At 44.3% G+C, this 24,285-nt stretch overlaps 1 protein-coding gene across 2 annotated transcripts; it reads right to left on the reverse strand.

Moving 5' to 3' along the window:
* Window positions 1–1,383: 1,383 nt before the first annotated feature.
* On the reverse strand, window positions 1,384–24,062 carry LOC121545939 (methylenetetrahydrofolate reductase-like). 2 transcript variants are annotated; one of them, XM_041856871.2, is made up of 12 exons: window positions 23,765–24,062; window positions 19,247–19,498; window positions 17,896–18,134; window positions 16,066–16,176; window positions 14,941–15,134; window positions 14,002–14,252; window positions 3,935–4,069; window positions 3,519–3,699; window positions 3,163–3,345; window positions 2,590–2,691; window positions 2,370–2,489; window positions 1,384–1,884 (listed from the first exon to the last, which is right to left on the reverse strand). In XM_041856871.2, exons 2-12 carry the CDS (start codon window positions 19,495–19,497, stop codon window positions 1,597–1,599), a joined length of 2,055 nt encoding a protein of 684 aa, XP_041712805.1. In that variant the 5' UTR covers window position 19,498; window positions 23,765–24,062; the 3' UTR covers window positions 1,384–1,596. The 2 variants fall into 2 exon arrangements, with proteins under 2 accessions (XP_041712805.1, XP_045065346.1); XM_045209411.1 differs by having other exon boundaries at window positions 19,247–19,501.
* Window positions 24,063–24,285: the final 223 nt, after the last annotated feature.

The raw sequence follows: 24,285 nt of genomic DNA on the forward strand, positions 1-24,285 counted from the left end.
TTTGATTTGATTTGATAATCTGACTTCACTCTGGCCACAGGGGCAATGAATGATACCTCACCCAATTTCTGACAAATCACAGACTTCTATGTTCTGAGGGGAAATCCCAAATATGTATCAGTGGGTGACGAGGTCTCATAGCCTTTGTACTGACTGTCACAAAGCAAACGGTATCACCATGTACATTTACGTCATTTAGCAGACGCTGAATGTAGACAACCATGTACACATCAGGCTACAGTTGACTGTTCCAACATTAAGTGTTTTTCTATTGATCTTAATAAATCCTCACGTGTCACAACAGAAATAAATATGAACAACAAAAACTGATAAATAAAGCCATGTGAGATCAATGCTTAATGCTTTTTAGTTAAGGCCTCGTGTGAAATTTCCAAAACAGTCAATAGCAGCTCGGTACTGTAACAATTGTTGTCTATGGCAGATTACAATGGTAATCACAAATCAAGTCCGTCGTTGCTCATGTGTTCTGTTAACCCTGATGCTTCAGGAGAAAGTCCCTGTATTGCTCAATTTAAACTTTGGTTATGCTTATGCAATTATATAGTCTACACATCTCTTCTCTCATTTCGCACTATGTAAACAGCTTCCTATACCGTACCACCGTTTTCTCACCCTTAAGCACATACATGAATACACCAAACACAATTAAATGGTTTAAAAAGTCCAAAATCTTTCCCTGTGTCATTTATCATAATATTAATTCACTCAAGTGCCTCTCGATTACGATTCATCATCCAGATAGTAGCTCAGTTTGCTACAGTCATATGGTGTTGGACTAAGTTAATTTAGTTAGTTTCATGGCACATTTTCACACCATTTATCGCTCAAATGAAATCCATAGGCTTAAAATATATATTTTTAAATACACATTTTGAAGTACACTGAACAGAAATAAACATGTAAAGTGTTAGTCCCATGTTTCATGAGCTGAAATAAAAGATCCCAGAAATGTTCAATAAGCACAAAAGCTTATTTCTCTCAAATGTTGTGCACACATTTGATTTCATCCCTGTTAGTGAGCATTTCTCCTTTGCCAAGATAATTCATTCACCTGACAGGTTTGGCATATTAAGAAGCTGATTAAACAGCATGATCATTACACAGGTGCACCTTGTGCTGGGGACAATAAAAAGCCAATCAAAAATGTGCAGTTTTGTCACACAACACAATGCCACAGATGTCTCAAGTTTTAAGGGAGCGTGAAATTGGCATGCTGACTGCAGGAATGTCCACCAGAGCCGTTGCCAGAGAATTAAATGTTAATTTCTCTACCATAAGCAGCCTCCAACGTTGTTTTAGAAAATTTGGCAGTACGTCCAACCGGCCTCACAACCGCAGACCACGTGTATGGCATCGTGTGGGCCAGCGGTTTGCTGATGTCAACGTTGTGAACAGAGTGCCCCATGGTGGCGGTGGGGTTATGGTATGAGCAGGCATAAGATACAGTAAAATCTATTAAATTGTTTCATGTAGTGATTATATTTGTATAGTATAATACTCCAGTTAAGTACTTTGTGGTGTTAGTTTCGAATGAAAAGTTCTTGATAGCAGCACCGGGGAGAAAAAGAAAAAAAGTCAGTCAGTCTGGCTGTCGCCACAGTTACTTTGCGGGTTGATTTCCACGGGTGACTCCTCGGCGGGCTGCTCTGCAGGTTGCTCCGTGGGTTGCTCCTCTGGGGGGTTGTCAAGCAGCTCGAACATGTCGTCGATGACCTGCCACAGGCAGTTGTCCAATGGGAAGTCGTTGTCCACCAGGTTGACTAGGAAGTAGTTGTCGTGGATGTACTTGATGATCATGCGCGACGGCGACTCGTCCTCGTACAGCTTGGCCCACTGCTCAATCCACAGGGCAAAGGCCTCGTCCTATTAAAAGAAGGCGAAAACAATTAACTCTACATGTTTCAGAAAGGTGGGAATTTCAAGTGTTTTGCCATCGATTTATCTTTACAGTGCTGATAAAACTTTATCAGGAAGCTTTATCAGTTCCACACAAAATAATGGTTTTGAAAAGGATTAATTGAAAAGGCTTCATGGGAGGTTTTTGTGCCATGGGACTTTCCAAACGCTCCAGCTCAAAGAGACGATGTAGAGGGTTAAAAATTCCATACTCAACTAAAATCTCAGAAAATGTTTGTAGAGAACTAATGACAACCATTTCACAAACTCATCCGAGTCAAGGGCACTGTCCAGAACCAGAAACAACCCCTAGCACACTCCATCATTCCCTCTGATAGGTGATTTCGCCAAATTGCTTACACCTATCCAGTCCTCTTATATCTACACAAGTGCATAGGGGGTAATGTTCCTGGAAGGGGCCAGTAGGTTAATGAGATGACCTTTCACCTTACCTTCCAGTACATGAAGCTGACTGGATCCACCACCGTGGGCTGGACAATCTCCCTGCCGGGGAAGATGCCCCACGTCACAGCGTTGGGTTGCATGTCATGGGCGTTCGTCGTATTCTGACCCTGTAAATAGAAACAATCGACCAGTAGATCAATCTAACAATCCGTTTCAATTCACAAAATAAGTGCAGATGTAGGCTAATATATGTAGTTGAGAACTTACATGAACATTGACGATGTGGTAGTTGACGCGAGGTTCGTACTTCTTCAGCACTTTGAGGAGAACCGTGACGTTTTCACTCGAGGTGAAAAACTCCAGATAGGCCTGTTGGATTTGCAAACGTGGCAAAGCATTAGGTTCATGTCATTACATGATGAGTATGCATGTAATACAATAAATGTTACTAAGTTTGAGAAACCTTCCATTTATTCACTCTTCTTCATTTCTAGGAAAGATTGTGAATCACCCTACTCTCAACATCGTGACAAAGAAAAGGGGACAGCCTTCATTTTGCTAAACCAGTTATTTTACCTTACTTTAATCCTTGATCATTTGAATGACTTTGTGTGTCTAAATTGTGTTATAAATTCAAATGTGTAAATCCCCCCTCACTTTAGTAGGCCTACCTTCTTTCTATAATTATTTTGGTAAAACTTTACTTTAAGCCTGCAGGTGCAGTATAATGATTTATAACGTGTTATAAAGTATGTATGAGCCTTTATCATGTTTTATAATCTTATAATAAGGCTTATAATTGGTAATCCCCACGACCAAACCACGGAGGCCTAACTTTACCTTCTGGAAGACGTAGCCCCCCGGTGGGCCCCAGCCCACGATGGGGTCGTCGGAGGGCTTGCCGTTGATGCTGGGCTGGGAGTTGATGGTGAGGACCCCCCGGCGGTTCACCTTGTCCAGCTCGTCCATCAGCAAGTTGGTCTCCGGGGCCAGCGGCTCGTCGTTCCACGGCAGACACATCACCTAGGAGATCACAGGCGATCATTGATGTCAGTTGAGCAAAGCGGAAGTCAAGGGTTTAGGCTTTTGTTTTAAGTGGTAGTCATAATGGCCACGTGGGTCGAATTCATGAGGCTCCAAACGGAAGAAAGCTGACTGAAACATTTCAGTCTGAAGTGTCTAGGGCCAGGCGTCACCTTGTGTCCGGCACGGTTGGGCTGGGCTTTGATGTAGCTGGTGAAAACCTCGTAGACGCTCTGCTCATTGGTCAGCTCCTCGCCCCACATCTTCAGCAGGGAGTCCTTGGACGACTTACTCTTCAGGTAGAACAGGTAGTAATCGTTGAGTTCGCCAAAGGCCGGAGACGACGAGTTGCCCCTGAAATAACACAGAGCCAATATGATAAGTCCTGGGAACATTGCCTGTTCACTGATTATACAGTACTTATTCACATGGAAAAGTCACAGAATAGGTTGAGAGAACAAACATACCTTAACTCTTAGGCCAATGACAGTTACAAAAACATTGGAAATGTAACATACTGTCTAGCCACAAACTAGCCAAGGTGCAAGGTGATTTCTCTAGAAGCTCGTCCAGTGTGTTGCTTGCTCACCATCGTCCATTGGGGAAGTCGTCCCAGTCCTGTGTTCTGTAGATGTAGCTCTTGGGTCTGGAGGCCCAGAAGATGGGCCGCACGTCCTCCACTTTGCGTTTGGGGTGAGCGCTCACCGCCCAGGGGAGTGGCCGCCTGGCAACCAAAGAAGACAACCAGAAGGCATCAGTTCTAGTAGAAATGGGTGTGACAGCAGCTATTCCATTCTAATACATAGGCAGTTAGATTTCATGTGAAGTGGTTTGTTTGGTTTTATTAAGCGTTCCAGGACAGAGAGTGCATGTACCAATCAAATTGAATCTGATTATTGTGCAATAGACAATTAAACCTTACACAGTATGCCCATTTGGGTCTATTTAAAATACTTGTTTCGATGTATCACATATACTCTCGGAAGTACCTATCAAAAGTATATGTTGGAGACAGACAGGTATAGTGGTGAATGAGGTGAAACCCTCACCTTCCTTAAAAAGGAGCCACTCTCTGCCCTCTGGTTATTCTCGCATCTCTTCCTCCCGAAGAGCAATACTACTCTAGCTCTCCTCATATCGACTGTATACCTGTTTTCCTGCTTAACACAAGTGAACCATATCGCTGCCGCGCGAAAGGTCTTCAGACCCTGTCGAGAGGTTGAGTACTAAGGTATTATTTTCATATAGAAATTATTTTTCTACTTCTCAGTCTCCGTTGGTAGCTAGCTTCACGGCTAGCTTTTGAGACTCAGTTAGTCCACCCTGCGAGGCTAACTTGGCTAGCTCACTGAGAGGCAAGCTATCCTCACTAGCATACTAGCATACCATCCTGAAACACGGTAGCATTGTCATCTCACTTCTCTCGTGTAGTTTAACCTACGTTCACCCGTTCTGTTAACTAGACCGACCATCTCTGCCTCATGGCACCATTGTTTACGGGAGCACTCTATCTGAAGGTTAACTCTGCCACCAGGTTGTTTCCTTCAGCCAGCATTGAGCTAGCCACGGCGCACCTTCACCACAAGGTAGCTGCTAGCTAGCTAAAGCCCCAACCCTTCACCACGAGGTAGCTGCTGGCTAGCTAACGCCCCACTAGTCTCACGGCTATAGGGTTCTACGAAGCTCATTATTGCTAGCTGTTAGTCGCAAGGCTTCTAACTAGCTAGCTTAGTACGCTTTTTACACTTTGTTCCTACAACAGACGCTGCTCGGTCCCCCTAGCAAGCCTTGTTCCTTACAATGTCCACTGCTTCCCCGTCCCGGGACGAGCCTAACCCAGGTTCATGTGCTTGTGGGTCCATGATTGCCCTCTATGCATCAATTGCTTGGGTAAGGGACATCCCCAAGAGGCGCTCGAGGACCCGGAGTCCTGCAAGCACTACAGACTGGTGACGAGGGCAGGTCTGAAGTGGCTTAAACATGCTTCTATCTCGATAGCCCCTCTTGCCTCCAAGCAAACAGCGACACCAGAGGGTCAGCTCTCTGCAACCAAGCCCAGTTGGGGAGAGGTCACAGATAGCCTCGATTCCCTCCCCTCGCTGTCTGATGGTGTAGCAAGTCAGGGGACAACGGATATCCCCGAGATTGCTCAGAAGATGGGGACTGACGACCCCGTTCTCCCACCCTCTCAGGCCCCGAGAGCGGTGGAGCTGCCTTTCCTCTAGTGGAGTTTGGGCTCCTTCATGTCTGCAAGCGGGCCGCGGCCAGACTCGGCATTGAGTGGCCATCTCCTATAGGGGCTCAGGGCCCGTCAAGGGACCTATACAAGGGGAAGAGAGTCCCATCCCAAAGATTCTTGCTAGGGGTACCCCTAGCCTGGATATGCACAATATGGGAGGAATTTTGGCAACCCTCCCACAGTGGAGCCATCACTGGTTTACTACCTCAGCCCCTCACGGCGTTACGAACGACGCCAGCGCCTCACTCCATTGGAAGGTGGAGCGCTTTACTGCCTCCGTTCTCAACCTCCTTATTGTTGGAGTATCAGGCTGAGTTACTGGAGGTGGGGAAGCAACTGGACTCGAACACCCTAGACTCAGATGCTTGGAAGGAGATCTGTATGATTACAGACCTGAACCTCTGTGCCTCCCGTGGTGCCGTCCAAGGCTGTGGTCGTACCTTGAGCCTTGCGGTGGAGGGAGGAATGGCGCTTTGGCTAAGCTTATACTACAGCTTGGAAGCCCCAGTGACACCCAAGGAGTTGTTCGGGCCCACTGTCCCTGCCATGCAGCAGAAGTATGACATGCGCAAGAGATAAGGCAAAGCCTTCAACTTCTGCTTTCCCCACAGACCCGGGCCCCGTGGCAGGAAGTTGGTTCTTGCATCTTTCCCCAGCATCACAGCTGGGAGGAGGCAACCAGCTGGCCTTGGGGGACTGAGGTCCCCAGTGACACAGCAGCCTGCCAAGACTCAGGCTCCTGAACCAGGCGAAACCTGTAGTAAAGGGGTCTTACGCTGCAGCAAGGATCCACCCATCTAACCTTCCTAAGGGAGGTAAGAAGGGTCAGCCAACCTAGGGCGCAGCCCTGGCAGCTGAGGAGCATAGTGTGCAGGGCCTACGGCTCTCTGCCCTACCCTCTCTCTTTGGGTTTAACGTTTGAAAGGGGAAGGAGTAGCAGAGTTTTCGCAGCAGTGGAAAGGCAGGGCTGCATTGATACAAAACCCTATTCTCTGAGCAGAAGCTCACTTTAGAGACTGTGCTCACACGAGAAAATGGAGCATAGCTGTCCAGGATCGTCTGACACCAGCCACCCAGACAGCTGATGAAACTGTGGGTTTGCACAATCGTCTAATTTCTGCACAAACTGTCAGAAACCGTCTAAGGGAAGCTCATCTGCGTGCTCATCATCCTCACCAGGGTCTTGACCTGACTGCAGTTTGGCGTCGTAACCGACTTCAGTGGGCAAATGCTCACCTTCGATGGCCACTGGCATGCTGGAGAAGTGTGCTCTTCACGGATGAATCCCAGTTTCAACTGTACCGGGCAGATGGCAGACAGTGTGTATGGTGTCGTGTGGGCGAGCGGTTTGCTGATGTCAACATTGTGAACAGAGTGCCCCATGGTGGCGGTGGGGTTATGGTATGGGCAGGCATAAGCTACGGCTAACGAACACAATAGCATTTTATCGATGGCAATTTTAATGCACAGAGATACCGTGATAAGATCCTGAGGCTCATTGTCGTGCCATTCATCCGCCGCCATCACCTCATGTTTCAGCATGATAATGCACTGCCCCATGTCGCAATGATCTGTACACAATTCCTGGAAGCTGAAAATGTCCCAGTTCTTCCATGGCCTGCATACTCACCAGACATGTCACCCATTGACCATGTTTAGGATGCTCTGGATCGACGTTCCAGTTCCCGACAATATCGAGCAACTTCGCACAGCCATTGAAGAGGAGTGGGACAACCTTTCTTGTAAGGTATCTGTGACCAACAGATGCCTATCTGTATTCCCAGTCATGTTAAATCCGTAGATTAGGGCCAAATGATTTTTTTTCAATTGACTCAGTAATATCTTTGAAATTGTTGTATCAATCGCACTCCACACTGCCCTTTCCCACCTGGACAAAAGGAACACCTATGTGAGAATGCAGTTAATTGACTACAGCTCAGCGTTCAACACCATAGTGCCCACAAATCTCATCACTAAGCTAAGGACCCTGGGACTAAACACCACCCTCTGCAACTGGATCCTGGACTTCCTGACGGGCCGCCCCCCAGGTGGTAAGGTTAGGCAACAACACATCTGCCACGCTGATCCTCAACACGGGGGCCCCTCAGGGGTGCGTGCTTAGTCCCCTCCTGTATTCCCTGTTCACCCACGACTGCGTGGCCAAGCACGACTCCAAAACCATCATTAAGTTTGCTGACGACACAACAGTGGTAGGCCTGATCACCGACAATGATGAGACAGCCTATAGGGAGGTCAGAGACCTGGCAGTGTGGTGCCAGGACTACAACCTCTCCCTCAACATGAGCAAGACAAAGGAGCTGATCGTGGAGTACAGGAAAAAGAGGGCTGAATACGCCCCCATTCACATCGACAGGGCTGTAGTGGCGCGGGTCGAGAGTTTGAAGTTCCTTGGTGTCCACATCACCAACAAACTATTACGGTCCAAACACACAAAGACAGTCGTGAAGAGGGCACGACAACACCTTTTCCCCCTCAGGAGACTGAAAAGATTTGGCATGGGTCCCCAGATCCTTAAAAAAGTTATACAGCTGCACCCTCGAGAGCATCCTGACCGGTATGGCAACTGCTTGGCATCCGACCTTAAGGCGCTACAGAGGGTAGTGCGTATGGCCCAGTACATCACTGGGGCCAAGCTTCCTGCCATCCAGGACCTATATACTAGGTGGTGTCAGAGGAAGGCCCAAAAAATTGTCAAAGACTCCAGTCACCCAAGTCATAGACTGTTCTCTCTGCTACCGCACGGCAAGCGGTACCTGAGCGCCAAGTCTAGGTCCAAAAGGCTCCTTAACAGCTTCTACCCCCAAGCCATAAGACTGCTGAACAATTAATAAAATGGCCACCAGGACTATTTACATTGAACCCCCCTCCCCCTCCCCCTAAACTGCTACTCGCTGTTTATTATCTATGCATAGTTACTTTACCCCTACCTACATGTACAAATTACCTTGACTAACCTGTACACCCGCACATTGACTTGGTACCGGTACCCCTTGTATATAGCCTCGGTATTGTTATGTTATTGTGTTACTTTATTTAATTGTTTACTTTATTTTATTCAGTAAATATTTTCATAACTATTTCTTGAACTGCATTGTTGGTTAAGGGCTTGTTAGTAAGCATTTCACGGTAAGGTTGTATTCGGCGCATGTGACAATTGTTTGATTTGATATTGCGTTTATATTTTTGTTCAGTGTACGTTTAATTGAGGGATGATGACAATCATTGACAAAGTATACATTTGACACAGACTGATCCCCTGGTCATGAACGGATGCCGGGACCTACCAGAAGGAGCAAAGGTGGGTATCATAACATGTCCAGCAATGTTATTGCAATGGTTTAGCAACCTCTAAAAATCATTTCATTCGCTGTTCACTTGCTATTTTCACAGCTTGTCAGGCAAGACCTCAGAATAAAAGTGTGTCATGCGACACAAGTATCCTTGTGACACCTCCTCAGTTGTTGCCAGTCTCCCTCGACTCCTATGAAAAGGACACGCCATCATGAGGTCTAGTGACCAAGTTACTGCCCTGATAACACATATGGCTTCATCAACAACGACAGGTAACTTGTGAAAAGTTGTATTAAAAAAATACCTGGCTCGATAAACTAGTAGGCTAATTCCCCAGCCAAGTAGATACAACTAAGAGTCATTTTGGTTGTGAAGTGCATTAGCCAAAAAGCTTTGTCCTTTCTTTAGAACAAAATGTACATTTACCACTTGGCTATCTATTATATAACCCTGTCAGAGACCCTCCCAGTCAACAACACCTCATAAGATTGCCTGCTGCAGTTGTACGAGAGATGTCTAGTTTGCAGCCGAACATACAGCATAGAGAAGACCAGCAAGGGGGCACTCATCAGCATCATGCAGACATGTTGGCAAGTATCCAGCCAGCAACCTTCAACCTTCAGACTCATCATTTGTACAAATACAGAAGGTAACCCACTTCATTACTTTGATAACCCAATTGAGACATTATTTGTTGCTTATTTTCTACTTCTTAGATGTATATAATGTCCAGGGCATAACCTAGCCTGGTGGAACCAGCCTGATCGATGTGTTCACCATTCTATTTCACTTCACATTTAATGATATCTGAAGTGAAATATAAAGGTGAACGCAGCGATTAGGTTGGTTCCACCAGGCTAATCATAACCACTATTGATAATGTAATCAGTGCTTTGTGTGAATGTGTGTTTGTGTGTGACCGACCAGTATCTTTGATGAGGGGCCAGGAGCTGATCTATGCTGCTATGCCCATCAATGGGGCTCTGGCAAAGACCTCACCTCCAGCCTCACCTCTTGCCTGCTCACCAACAGATGGGGAGAACAGAATTAGGTAGGTTTAGTCTGACCTGTTGAAACTTCAACACAGTACCTGTTTGTGTGTCAGATATTACCTATCCTAACTGCCATTGGTAATGGAAAAGTGACTATTTGTGTATGTGTTCACAGAAACATGTATGGAGCCAGCACATGGAGACTTGTAAGATGATGCGATGAAGTCCAGACATTTGGCTTCTGTCATGGCGCCAGCATTTCTTGAGGAGCCACAAAACAAGGCAAAATCAGCGGGTGCAGTTCCCCTTTAAGTCACTTTCTCAGCCTGCCATGGACCGGACAGTGATACAGTTTACCCATAATTGTTGTGTCGTCTCTAAGGGGGGCCGTTACGCCCAGTCTCTAAGCCTTTAGCTTGTCCTGGTACGTGTCTATTGTGCTTGAAATCCTTTTCATAGCAGCTACTAGCCGCAGAAAGCGTGAATATGTAATATTCCTCCATCTTTCACTTTGCTACTGCCCTTGGCATCCCTAAGCGTATGTGTGGACTGTGCTCTACCAGCAGTCAGTCCAAGGTTTTATTCAGGTTAGCCCTTAACACTCATATCCGTATAAGGGTTGAAAATGGCAGATTTGGACACTGATAAGCACCTAAATTGGAACGCAGTGGCTGTACAGTAACATGCCATACATGACGTCAGAGCTCAGGCTCTCCGCTTCACAGCGCTGTATGGGTTTTGACTGACAGACGTTCTGAACTTGAGCGCCACGCGTGACAATAAGTTGCCCCCATCCCTCCAGCTAACTGGGCAACTTTAGCACATTTTTGGTTCTCTGAGTTAGGGAAATGCTGTAAATTATAAGGACTCTATGTATTTTGAAAGATGAGACGTTGAGGATTATAATAAATACCTCTGATGTCATACAAGCAAGCCTAACACCTGTGAGTCCAAATGTGCATTTCACATTTCCATATCATAAAACGTATGTAATATATAGTGTCAACGTTAATGATCACTATGTTTGATGTACAAGATGATATGGCGTTATACCCTGGGTTGTCCTGAACAGAATGAGCCTGTTGTATTGTGAAGAAAATCTGATGCGGACCACGCATCTGAATGCAGTCAGTCATGACTATTCTATGCAAACCAAAATTATGATCTGCTTCTCTGAATTGCCTTGTGAAAGCCTAACACTGTAAGATCGTATTTTATAATTTAGCTAGTCATGTTGGCAATAGAACAAGCTTTCAAATTATGCAAACCTGACCCAGATTGCGATTCATAATTGACCATTTGTGGATTGCGTAAAAAAACAACAGTAACTGTGTAAAGACGGGGATGCAGGTCTGTGTTCCAAACAAAACAACTACAAGTGTTAGACTCTCACTCAAACCCTTGTAATTTGTCTTATGTTGCACCTACCCCAGATTTTCCAAAAATATTATTATCATGTTACTGAATGTATCCAGAGTATTTTCAGATTTTGGTTAGCAACAAATGCGGCAAAAAGTACAGTAAATGTAAAATACACAATCAACAGTGTAATGTTTGGATTCAGTCATGTCAGGTGACTCAAATTTCAATCACATTTATTGCTATATAGAAACCCAGCCTAAAACCCCAAACAGCAAGCAATGCAGATGTAGAACTGTCATTACCTTTATTCTAATAATTTCCCATAATCTCTAAACTGTTCCCTTGTAATCGCTTCCATGGTTATGCATTCCATATTTCTTCCTTAAGAAACATTTCAATGTAGCCCTATCCATATAGGCCAATTCCCACGAGTGTAAAGGGTTAATGACCTAACCCCCCCCATCTTTGGCCCAGGTCAACTTTTTTCCATTGTCGCACCTTGGAGCCTGTGGCTTTTCATCTGTCGCCTTCCCCTGAAGGGCGACCCTGTCGTTGTCCAGTACACACAGTGCACATCGACTTGGATTGTAGTAAGGGAAGTGTGTCATGCTCTTCGCTCATTGGGCAACCACCCTTCAGAAGTGGGTGGGGCCCCACTTTTCCTCTTCGACTACATCCTGCCGGATCAGGGGGTCTATTATATTTATGTATAATGGCAGTCGGCGTTCCAATTCATCCCAAAGGTGTTCGATGGGGTTGAGGTCAGCGCTCTGTGCAGGCCAGTCAAGTTCTTCCACACCGATCTCGACAAACCATTTTTGTATGGACCTCGCTTTGTCCATGGGGACATTGTCATGCTGAAACAAGCAAGGGCCTTCCCCAAACTGTTCGTCTAGAATGTCATTGTATGCTGTAGCGTTAAGATTTCCCTTCACTGGAACTAAGGGGCCTAGCCCAAACCATTAAAAACAGCCCCAGACCATTGTTCCTCCTCCACCAAATTTTACAGTTGGCATTATGCATTGGGGCAGGTAGCTTTCTCCTGGCATCTGCCAAACCCAGATTTGTCCGTCGGACTGCCAGATGGTGAAGTGTGATTCATCACTCCAGAGAACACGTTTCCACTGCTCCAGAGTCCAATGGCGGCTAGCTTTACACAACTCCAGCCGGCGCTTGGCATTGCGCATGGTGATCTTAGGCTTGTGTGCGGCTGCTCGGCCATGGAAACCCATTTCATGAAGCTCCAGATGAACAGTTCTTGTGCTGATGTTGCTTCCAGAGGCAGTTTGGAACTGACACGTTGAAAGTCACTGAGCTCTTCAGTAAGGCCATTCTACTGCCAATGTTTTGATTTTATACACCTGTCAGCAACGGGTGTGGCTGAAATAGCCAAATCTTTTGAATCATACTTTTGTATATATAGTCCTTCATTGAACTGAGATTTTATAAGCCACGTATTGGGCTTCACCTCTCTTTGCTATGTTTCTGCACCTTCTTGGTGCGTACTCTCAGTCTCGGGACCTCGGAGGGTTGCTGATGTCGGGCCTACCCTGGCTTCGGACAGCATGTTTTTGCGATACGGGAGTTGGCCATATCCCCATATGTGATACATCGAAATTAGTATTTGAAAGAGAACTTAAGGTTACTTGCGTAACCCGGTCCTCTGATAATATGACAGATATATCACCGCATTCCCCTGCTCGCAAGGGTGTGAGGAAGAGAAGCATGCTTGAGAATAACCAGAAGGCGGGAGAGTGGCTCCTTTTAAAGAGCAACCGCTCCTAAAAACCAACTTCTCCTTTAGAAAACATCTTATGTTGCATCGATGAGTCAGAAACATTTATTATACTGTCAAAATTGACTACAAAGTGTACATAGAATAATTATTGTTATAAAGTCAGTCTCGTCGAAAACAGAGCTTTATGACAAGTTTTATGACTGCATCACAACATAAATGAAGGTTGGGTTTGTTTCAATCCTGCCCACAGCACACAAGTAATCATCAATTTGGAGAGCAGGTGCACTTGACTCAATCGCAATGGTACATTTGGGTTGACTTTGGAATCCCAATGGGGCTAGTTAGGGACCATCTGTAAATTACACAATGTACATGGGACAATATGTAAAAATTCCTCCAAATTGACTTAAAAACCTCAAACCAATTACAAATTGTAGAAATGCATATACAAATATTGAAAGCATTTAATGAGAAAATAAAAAGGTGTGCAACATGAAAATATTGTCTCATTTACGTGTAATTTATTGACGGTCCCTAACTAGCCCTGGAGATGGGCTATCCAAAGTCAAACCAATTTTGCCAATGTCGCACACCAGCCGGCTGAAGCTAATTGGCTAAATAATTTTGCTAACTCTTCCCACCTGCTAACACAGACAAGAGACAACCACATCAAACTACACCTCGACCAACTCACGTTTGAATTCAGTCATGGCCGCTAGCATTTGTTAATGAACCAAATTTAAAACGAGGTCAAAGCAGGAAGTGCAGTCGTCCTTTAAGAAAGGTGAGGGTCTCACCTCATTCGAGTAGGCGATCCTAAACGAATCCCCATATGTGATACATCTCACTCATATTATCAGAGAACCGGGGTTACGCATGTAACCTTACATTTTATACATTTTAATACTAGGCCAGCTAAATCAAGCAAACAACCTGAAGTGTTTGAAAGAAAAAACAATCCTATTTTGGACCCAGGTATGGTGTGGTGGGTGGTCCGGGCTTAGACAACCAACCTGGGGTCCTCGATCCACAGGCCCAGTTGCCGCAGCACCTCCATGGTGGCCACCTCACGGTTCAGCGTGTAGAAATGGAGGCCCGGCACCTCGCCGCTCTCCAGCAGCACGCGGCACATGCCCACCGTCTGCTCGATGCCGTAGTTGCGGATGGCTGCGTCGTTGTCCTTGATGGGCTCGATGACCCGCATGATCTCCTCGGGCACCTCCAGCTTGGACAGCTTGACCAGCTGCCTTAGAGATTGGTAGCCCTGGAGGAAAGGAGGAATGACAAAACACAAATCCTACTGGTCAAACCTAGGTTCAAATACTATTTAAAATACTTTAGAAAATCATTTCAAATACTTTAGCTGTGCTTGATTGAGCTTGCCTGTTAAAATTAAGCAAACCCCTCCCACCAGACACTCCAAAACATACACTGCCCCTTATGGGTAAATGTCCCCTTGTCCGATATAATGTCTTGTTTTGTTTTTGCACAGAACGTACTTGGTCATTTGTTACAACGTTGCTAGCTATCATCACATCCTAGAACATGCCATTCCAAGAAAGTGTTAGAAAGTACACCCACGCAACCCCTCCCTTTCAAACTTTGACAAATGTAGTCTTTGACCACACCACCCCACACGCAAGTCCATGGCCCAGTTTAGGCCTACGTCCCACAGTACCTGGTAGGGCCGGGATGATACCAGTATCGCAATATTTTTCCATGGCAAAAATGAAAACATGAAGTAGAGTTCACTCTTTGGTCCTTTAAAAACCTGCTTTATGTAAAAAAGTGTGCTATAGCTTGGAAAATAATTAAATGTGACTCTGCATAACAACAATGTTTGTTTCCAACATTAAGCCTGTTTTCTTAAAGAAGTAAAATCCGCTTCACGTTGTTTCCTTGCAACGATACTAACGAGTATCACGATACTGGCATCGTCCCAGCCCTAGTACCTGGATAGGGAAGATGCCTGGTAGGATGGGGCAGGTGATCCCTATGGCCCTGCAGTCCCTGACAAACTTGAGGAAGGTGTCGGCCCGGAAAAAGAGCTGCGTGATGATGAAGTCTGCTCCGGCATCCACTTTCTCCTTCAGGTGTCTCAGGTCCTCGTCGTAGCTCTCTGCCTCCGGGTGGCCAGTGGGGTAGCCTGCCACAATAATTGGGTTTTAATGCGCAGTGTGTGTGTTTAGGTCACATTTTACAAACAACTTGAAGGACTAAATGGCTTTTGGGGAGATAAAATGCTCACAGCATATACAGTGCCTTCGGAATGTGTATTTTATACATTTTTGCTAATTTAACCTTTTCACACGTGAGTTCCAAATATCTCTAACGGTCGCCCCAGCATGAGTTGTTTTATGCACGTGATGTCAGAATGCACTCACTGTTCCAAAATGTGATTGTTACGGAACAGGACAGTTAACCCAGGCTGCCCTCAAACCAAGGCCCGCTGCCTGCTAATTATCTATAGGCTATGTTTCAACTTGTCAATTTCAAATAATTTTCGAACAAGTTGTATTTTCTAACACAGTTTGAATTGAGGTGTGTTCCGCCTCCTCATTAATTCACATAGAAGTAGCCCATTTCATTGTTGCGGACAATGTAAGTTTGAGGCTTTACTGAGCCTGACAAAACGTCCCTCTTTGAGGAGAGCACTTCCCCATTTCTTCTGCACATCAAGTATGCAGACATTTGTGCAGTCTTCCACGATCTGGCACATTTTCTGACTGGCACTCGCATTATTGCATTGATGTTTTCCTTACAAATAATAACTTTGGACATGTGTGCGTTACTATCAAGGTAAGTGCCTTGTTTTCGTTTTGTCATTATGGGGTATTGTGTGTAGATTAATGAGGGGAAAAAACTATTTAACCCATTTTAGAATAAGGCTGTAACGAAACAAAATGTGGCAAAAGTCAAGAGGTCTGAATACTTTCCGAATGCACTGTAAGTAGGTACAACAGCCTACTTTAAAGTCCTCCACAAATGACCTGATAAAAGGTTATCATTACTATAAAATGACAATATGATGAAGCTTTGTAAAAAAAGAAAAGAAAGTAATTCTGCTTCAATCATACCGGCTACACAGATGTCAAAGTAGTCGTCAAACTCGCAGCGGATGTGTTTGACCAAGTCTGTGGCGTAGTTGAAGCCCCCTTCTTCCACTTCCCAGTCAGCCCCCATGGGATCTATAAAGAGATCAGGAAAACATGGTGTTCAATGGGAATGTCACAATGAGACGTAGCTACACTGAACAAAAATATAAAACGCAACATGCAACAATTTCAACGATTTTACTGAGTTACAGTTCAGTGAAATCAGTCAATTGAAATAAATTCATTAGGCCCTAATCTATGGATTTCACATGACTGGGAATACAGATATGCATCTGTTGGTCACAGATACCTTTAAAAAAAGGTAGGGGCGTGGATCAGAAAACCATTCAGTATCTGGTGTGACCACCCTTTGCCTCGTCATGGTATCTCTGTGCATTCAAATTGCCATCGATAAAATGCTATTGTGTTCGTTGTCCGTAGCTTATGCCTACCCATACCATAAACCCACCGCCACCATGGGGTACTCTGTTCACAACGTTGACATCAACAAACCTCTCGCCCACAAAACGCCATACGTGTCTGCCATCTGCCCGGTACAGTTAAAACCGGGATTCATCTGTGAAGAGCACACTTCTCCAGCATGCCAGTGGCCATCGAAGGTAAGCAATTACCCACTGAAGTCGGTTACGATGCCGAACTGTAGTCAGTTCAAGTCCCTGGTGAGGACGACGAGCTTCCCTGAAACAGTTTGACAGTTTGTGCAGAAATTCTTTGGTTGTGCAAACCCAGTTTCATCAGCAGTCCGGGTGGCTGGTCTCAGACGATCCCGCAGGTGAATAAGCCAGATATAGGTCCTGGGCTGGAGTGGTCTGCGGTTGTGAGGCCGGTTGGACGTGCTGCTAAATTCTCTAAAACGACATTAAATTCTCTGGCAACAGCTCTGGTGGACATTCCTACAGTCAGCATGCTAATTGCACGCTCCCTCAAAACTTGAGACGTGTGGCATTGTGTTGTATGACTAAACTGCACATTTTAGAGTGGCCTTTTATTGTCCCCAGCACAAGGTTCACCTGTGTAATGATCATGCTGTTTAATCAGCTTCTTAATATGGCAAACCTGTCACGTGGATAGATTATCTTGGAAAATGAGAAATGCTCACTAACAGGGATGTAAACAAATTTGTGCCCAAATTGGGCGAAATAAGCTTTTTGTGCATACAGAACATTTCTGGGATCTTTTATTTCACCTCATGAAACATGGGATGAACACTTTACATGTTGCGTTTATATTTATGCTCAGTATAGTTAGCCACGTCTCTTGAAAAATACTTATCCTCAATGAGAAAAATCGGGATAAGGGTGAAACTGAGACTCAACGATATGATTTGACCACGAGCCACAATGTGAACAAAAAAAATATTGCAGTGAGAGTGATACAAGAGGCTGCAATTGTGATTGTATGACCACGAGCAGCAATGTGAAGTTGTGAACTAAAGATTTTGCAGTTAGAGCGATGCAAGAGGCAGCAACGTGGAGTTGTAAACCAAAGACATTGCAGAGTCAGAGCGATGCAAGAGGGTGCAATTGCGAGCACCCACACAGTGCATCTGCGCATGTGCACAGGAATTAACTTCACTCTAAAAAATATCAGGCAGACCCTCAGGCTATTGTAATACAATACCGAAGCACACACAAACACTCCCACAATGGACTAACCCTGCTCTGTGTAGACGTTGTCCCTAAGAGCTAGGATCAGCTCACCTTCCCCAAATCCTAACCTTAACCGTTAAGAGGAAGATATTAAAACTGACCTTAGATCTGTGCAACGTCACCCTACTCAAAGTGGCCCTACCTCCTCTTAGAGCCATGATGTTCTTCAGGCCAAGGCGTTTGGCTTTGCTCAGGTACCCGGTGATCTTCTCTTTGGTCTGGTTGCAGCAGGTCAGGTGCAGGATGCTCTCCAGGCCACAGTAGTTGACCGCTGTGCTGGCGATCATCATGGAGGAGGTCTCCTTGTCCGAACCTGGGTCCCCCGCCGGATGCCAGGTAATGTCTATGAACAGGGGCCCCCCAGAGCCCATGCGATCAAATCTGAATGGTAAAAATGGGAGAGAGAAGATGTGGTTAGTTAGTAGCTGCTTTTAGCAACTCTGGTATTTATATGTTACTAGCGTTGCTGGGAATTGGCTTGCAAAAAAACCGAATAGTCCGTCGGAAGCCAGAAGTTCAATACATTTCTATTTCAACTGTCGATTGTCCGTAGCTATGGTCCTTATGCATGGGTGAATTTGAGAAAAAATTATGTAATTGAACATATAATTAACTAGAATTTCCAAATGTGGATCTGTTGTAGATGCATGCAGCAGCTCCTTAGCGAGGTCTGATCCTCTCTGCTTACCTCATGTCAAAACAAAGGTCCCCCACAAGTCCTTGCTTTTTTTGTGCAGGTATGGCACACGTGCATGAGGTAAGCGGAGAGGAAGTGGGTCTACAACAGACCCACGTTTGGAAAGTCTGTTTAATATGTGTTCTATTAGATGTTTTTTCTCAATTTCCCCCCTGCATAAGGACCAATCCTACGCACAATCGGCAGAGTAAATTGAAATTGAATTTTGTTTCACTTCTGGCTTCCGGCGGACTATTCAGTTGTTTTGCAAGCCAATTCCTAGCAACGCTAGTGTGTAAATACTAGTGTTGCTAAAAGCAGGTAGTTAGTTAGCAGCTAAGCCTGCAGATCCGACCAGCTTGCTTACAGCTGTGCTAGGATCGGACAGGCTTACTGTGTAGATTAAGACAACGTGGAGCCGGTGCGAGATATGTCTCGGAAAACGTACCTCAACACAGGGATGAGAAATGCATTGTACTCCGAGATTGTCCCATTATCCCAACTGTTACACAGAGAATTTTGAACAACTGCTAAAAAACTAGCAGTTGTACGATCTTCTCGGTGTAACAGTTGGGATAATGGGACAATTCTGCAGTACAAAGCATTTCTCATCCCTGTATTGAGGTACATTTTCCGACACATATCTCGCACCGGCTCCGCTGTGTCTTAATCTACACAGGAAGTCTGTCCGATCCTAGCGCAGCTGTAAGCAAGAGGGTCGTATCCGCTGGCTAGTTAGCTGCTAATTTCAAACTCTGACCTCGTTTTGAGTTACCAGCTAGAACAAGCCAACGCCAAACGAGCTTTAGCTACAGACCTAGAAACGAGGTTGACAGCCCCACTGGCAGTACGAGGGGGGAAGAACTCGAGGGAAAACCAGTGGTCGCCCGACTCTGTCCGGCGGCGCATCTTGTCCCGTAGCCTGTCCATGCTGTCGGCATCCAGCACAGGCGTCGAGGAGCGAGAGCTCTCTTTGGAACTCTCGCCGCCGCTGTTGCTCGCGCCACTCGAGTCGCTTTTGGTGCATGTTCGCCAGGTGTCGTCGACTCTCTGCACATTATTCACCATGCTGCTGCAGGATAAAAAAAAGTGTTTGACTCCCAAACTGTCACGAGTGGGCTTAAACTGAAGTTCTCTCTCGGTCTCTCTCTCTCTCACACACACGAAAATGGGCATTCCTGGTGAAAACGTGAAAGACATGCTAGCCAGCATACACTGCTGGCTAGCTAGCTGTTGTTGAACAGAATGTATTAACGTAATTTAGAGACATAAGTGTACAAGAATGTAAAGTATGATTTGCACATGTTAAAATATGAGTTGCACCTGTATAATCAGTTTTGCAATTGCAAAAAGTATTTGCAAACATGTAACTTCTTTTGAGAATAAATGCTGATTGTAACTTTTTTTGGACATAAAGTTTCCGCCCTTGTTTCCCATGACCGTAAATAGCTTCTGGACATCAGAACAGCTATCACTAACAAGCACATGGATAATATAAAGCTAGCTGGTTTTTCTATGCATCGGCAGGACAGAACGTCAGAGTTCGGTAAAAACGACAGTCCATCATTACTTTAAGACATGAAGGTCAGTCAATACGGAACATTTCAAGAACTTTTAAGCGCTATGATAAAACTGGCTCTCATGAGGACCGCCACAGGAATGGAAGACCCAGAGTTACCTCTGCTGCAGAAGATAGGTTCATTAGAGTTACAAGCCTCAGAAATTGAAGCCCAAATAAATTCTTCAGAGTTCAAGTCACAGACACATCTCAACATCAACTGTTCATGGTGAAATTGCTGCAAAAAAAACACCACTAAAGGACACCAATAACAAGAAGAGACCTGCTTTTTTTGCTATTATATCTAATATATAATTTCCATAAACTCGAGTATTCGCCGGAATCCAAGAGAACTTAATTTAAATGCCATTTCTTTGTAAGCCCAACAACAGCATCATTATTTTTAACCATAAATCCTCACGTTCTGACTTTCCAGATCTTAAACTACAGAAACTGATGCAGAGTCCGAACATATTACTACTCTTCTTGGTTGCACCTCTATCCATTGCAATCCAACAATTATCACAACCATTTCTGTTGAATATACAGATCAATAATTTGTTAGTCTCTAGCATAGATTAACAACGAACTCGGGAATAAATACACCTGCTCCGGTCTTTCCTTTGAACCATCTGTATACACATCAAGGAAAGAATAAAACTGATTACTAATATATTGATCCACTACTGTTCCTACATTATCTTCTTCACACCACCATTTTCTTAGATCAGGCTAAGATCAATAACCATGGTGGCACATTTCCTATTGCTACAGATGGCCCTATAACAAGGTTCCCGAATCCATATTCATCAACCCTTTTCCCAATCTCTGGGCCAAAACCCCTCTTTTGATATCGTTGATTATTCCCAGCAGTCTTCCAATACTGTCAGAGTAGGATGATCTACCGTACTATACTTCAGTCTTGCCCAGTATGCTAGGGCTAGCTTAACTTGTTTAAGGGATAGTGCCATTTCCCCAGTATCTACTTGTAAAGCCTCAACCGGTGTAGTTTTAAAATGCACCATCGCACATCCTGAGTGCCCTCGCTTGCATCCTATCAAGGCGCAACAGCGATGTAAAAGCTGCAGAACCATATACAAAGCACCCATAATCTATGGACGATCTCATCAAAGTACGATAAATATTCAGTAAAGATTGCCTATCTGCCCCCCAATCATGCCCAACTACTGTCCTCATAAGATGTTATACTTTCTTACCTTTAGTCTCAATACATGTAATATAACTTCTCCATGTAAGCTTTTCATCAAACCATAGACCCAAATACTTAAATTCTGTTACCCTTTCCATTTGTTCTCCATTTTATCGAAGACTCACATCTTCCTTCATATTTTTGTTAGCGAACAACATGTGGCAAGATTTAGATAAAGGTAACTTGAGACCCCATGATAAGGACCATTCCTCTACTGCTACAACAGCACCTTGCATTTTCTTTATTACATAAGGAATATTCCTTCCCCTCTTCCATATGGCACCATCCTCTGCATATTAGGCCGCCCTTATACCCTGTCCGATATCCCAGAAGATATCATCAATCCTCCACGTGAATAAGATAGGACTAATAGCACTACCTTGTGGAGTTCCATTTTCCACCTCATATTCTCTTGATATCTCCGATCCCATCCTGACCTGGAAGGTTCAGTCAAACAAGAAATCCATAATCCAGTTGTACATTCTCCCACTAATACCCATTCAATTCAACTTAAATCAGTAGACCTTCCCGCAACATTGTATAATATGCTTTTTCAATGTCAAAATATACTATCGATATCACTTCCTTCATTGCCAAAGCTTTGTTCACCTCAGTAATAACTTTAACCAATGCATCAAGGGTTGTCCTTCCTTTTCTGAATCCATTCTAGTATGGACTTAATAGACCACTATGTTCCAGAAAACACAACAATCTGCCTACAATCAACTTTTCCATTAATGTACATAGATTTGATGTAAGTTATCTGCTGCTTGCTTATTATTCTTTTTTACAACTACAAAACTTTCACCACAGGTTAGTCGCTAAGTTAGTGCCAAAACAGATTTGACATCGGCAAATGTAGTTTTGATTCGCAGAAGAATCACCAGTCTTAAGTTTAGTAAATGAGTTGCATTCATTCTGAAATTGAGTTGCATGCTTGCAAATCTTATTGAATTTATTCACATATCAAGTTTAATGTTTGCAAGTGTTGTTGTATTTATTCACACATCATGTTACGTGCTTGCGAGCACTGTTCCCTCTAAGCTGCGTGCGGGCGCCCAGTAGCCCAGACTGCTGTGCAGCTCCCCGGGACTGCCTTGCAGAGCACAGAAGAAATATCAGCCCATGGAGAAAAGCACAAGATTGAACTTCACGCAACTTTCTAGAGTTTTCTCCGTTAGTTAACACTATCAACGGTTCCCTTTACTGCGGCAATTTTGATCGAATCAACGCAATATTAGCCACATTCAATGCAACATACCAAAACAAAACGAACTATGCAAGAGATTTTGTTGTAGGCAGAACGCATTGTAGTACGATTATATTGGGAACGACTCAGCCCGTACTCTACACAGACCAGTCCGGCATAACCAATCATCTGCAGTAGGCCTATATGCAAATAGACCATTGCCATATATGGATCTGTGCCATTTACTTTTAACTGAACTGTGTTTACAGCTGTGGTCCTGAGTAGATGCATTTTGAGATCAAAGAAAGAGCTGCATGTAGCCATGTGTGCACCCCTCCCCCTGTGCTTCTATGCCTATATGTTGCTGGCTCATTTAGTTCATATCCTTTGCTAGTACATTTACATTTTAGTCATTTAGCAGACGCTCTTATCCAGAGCGTAAGTGAGTTAGCCCAGTTATAGATCATTTGTAGTCAGCAATAGGGGAGTGATTGCTTCCTACAAGAGCACAACACGTGTACATTTCTAGACATATTTGAAAATGCAGTCAGGTAAAGAGCTTTTTTTTTGTCTTAAAAAGGGGCAGTGTTGTATTTTGGGACAGGCTTGAATAGGCTAAGTAGCCAATAGACTGAGGGTGGCATAATGTGTCTGATTCTCTGTAATAATGGTATGGGAATAATAATGCATTTTATTTATTGCATCAAACACCACAACAACATTCAGTCACCTCCTTGTCTGAAGGACAAGTGGATAAACAGGTTAATGTCAAGTCCTGCATGTTTTTTTCACAAGTCTTATGGAATGTAGACCATCGAACGACACACATTGGCTGCTACTGTAGGCTGAACAGCCATTGTCAAATGTTATGGGATGCATTTTCTACATTGTTTTATGGTAGGCCACTCTGGTAGGCCTACATTATGATCAAATAGCCACAGTAGCCTACTTGGCCACTGTTAAAACTGTAAATTAAAGCGGGTACAGCCTCAGTGTTCACAGTAAACGCGGGCTGGAAGTTTCACAGAATTTTCACAACGTTCAACTTTGTGCTCAGCAGACCTGAAATTTGCTCAGTGACGAAAACATTGAGGGACAATTGCTTGCGAGTGTTGTTGCATTTATTCTCAAAGGAAGTTTGCAAATATTTTTTGCAACTACAAAACGTATTATACAGGTGCAATTCATATTTTACATGTGCAAATCATACTTTACATACTTGTACACTTATGTCTCTAATTTACCGTAATAAGAACTAGCTAGCTAGCTAGCCACTGAACAGAATAAAAAAATCCGCTACAAAAAGAAGGTTGGCTAGCTATCCTGGGCAAAAGTGCAAACAAAAAATACAACAAATGCATAGCTACCGTTAGCCTACCTGTTTCTCTCAATTCTTCCGCAAATTCCTATGTAGCAATTCCCCCAGGTTCGCCTCAGCTATGTGAGCAGCTACAACGTGGGTCTGCTCATTTATCTCCGTCCCGTCCCCAGAATGAACTTTTCAACAGTGTTGCCAAATATTTTTCAGTGAGATCTGCTATTGGCTCCTTGATTTGTCGCTACAACACTAATTTGCCTTACTGCTACACAGCTAGCAGCTGTGTCTCCGTCGTAGCTAGCGTTTTCTCCCCCCTCAAGCCGAACACCCCTCCCCCTGTGCTTCTATGCCTATATGTTGCTGGCTCAGTGCAATCCGAGATCCTTGGGACGTCCATACCCTAAACCCTAATACCCTAAACCCTAACTTCATATTCTTCTTCTGTGGGTTTTATGGCGGACTACATCTAAAATATGTATTGCCGCCACCAGCTGGACGGTTTGAAACCAAAAATAAAATTAAAATAAATAAATCCATACTTAATAGTCATTCTAACAATCCACCCTAATTAAAATAGTACA

Source organism: Coregonus clupeaformis, chromosome 30 (genome assembly GCF_020615455.1).
Source record: "Coregonus clupeaformis isolate EN_2021a chromosome 30, ASM2061545v1, whole genome shotgun sequence".
NCBI lineage: Eukaryota > Metazoa > Chordata > Actinopteri > Salmoniformes > Salmonidae > Coregonus > Coregonus clupeaformis.

Excerpts from the sequence above, each read along its gene's own strand:
- LOC121545939 (XM_041856871.2), bottom strand. The coding sequence starts at position 19,497 with ATGGTGAATAATGTGCAGAGAGTCGACGACACCTGGCGAACATGCACC. Across the intron at positions 15,135-16,065 it reads CTTTGACATCTGTGTAGCCG|GCTACCCCACTGGCCACCCG; the intron begins GTATGATTGAAG and ends TTATTGTGGCAG. Across the intron at positions 2,490-2,589 it reads ACCACATCGTCAATGTTCAT|GGTCAGAATACGACGAACGC; the intron begins GTAAGTTCTCAA and ends TTCTATTTACAG.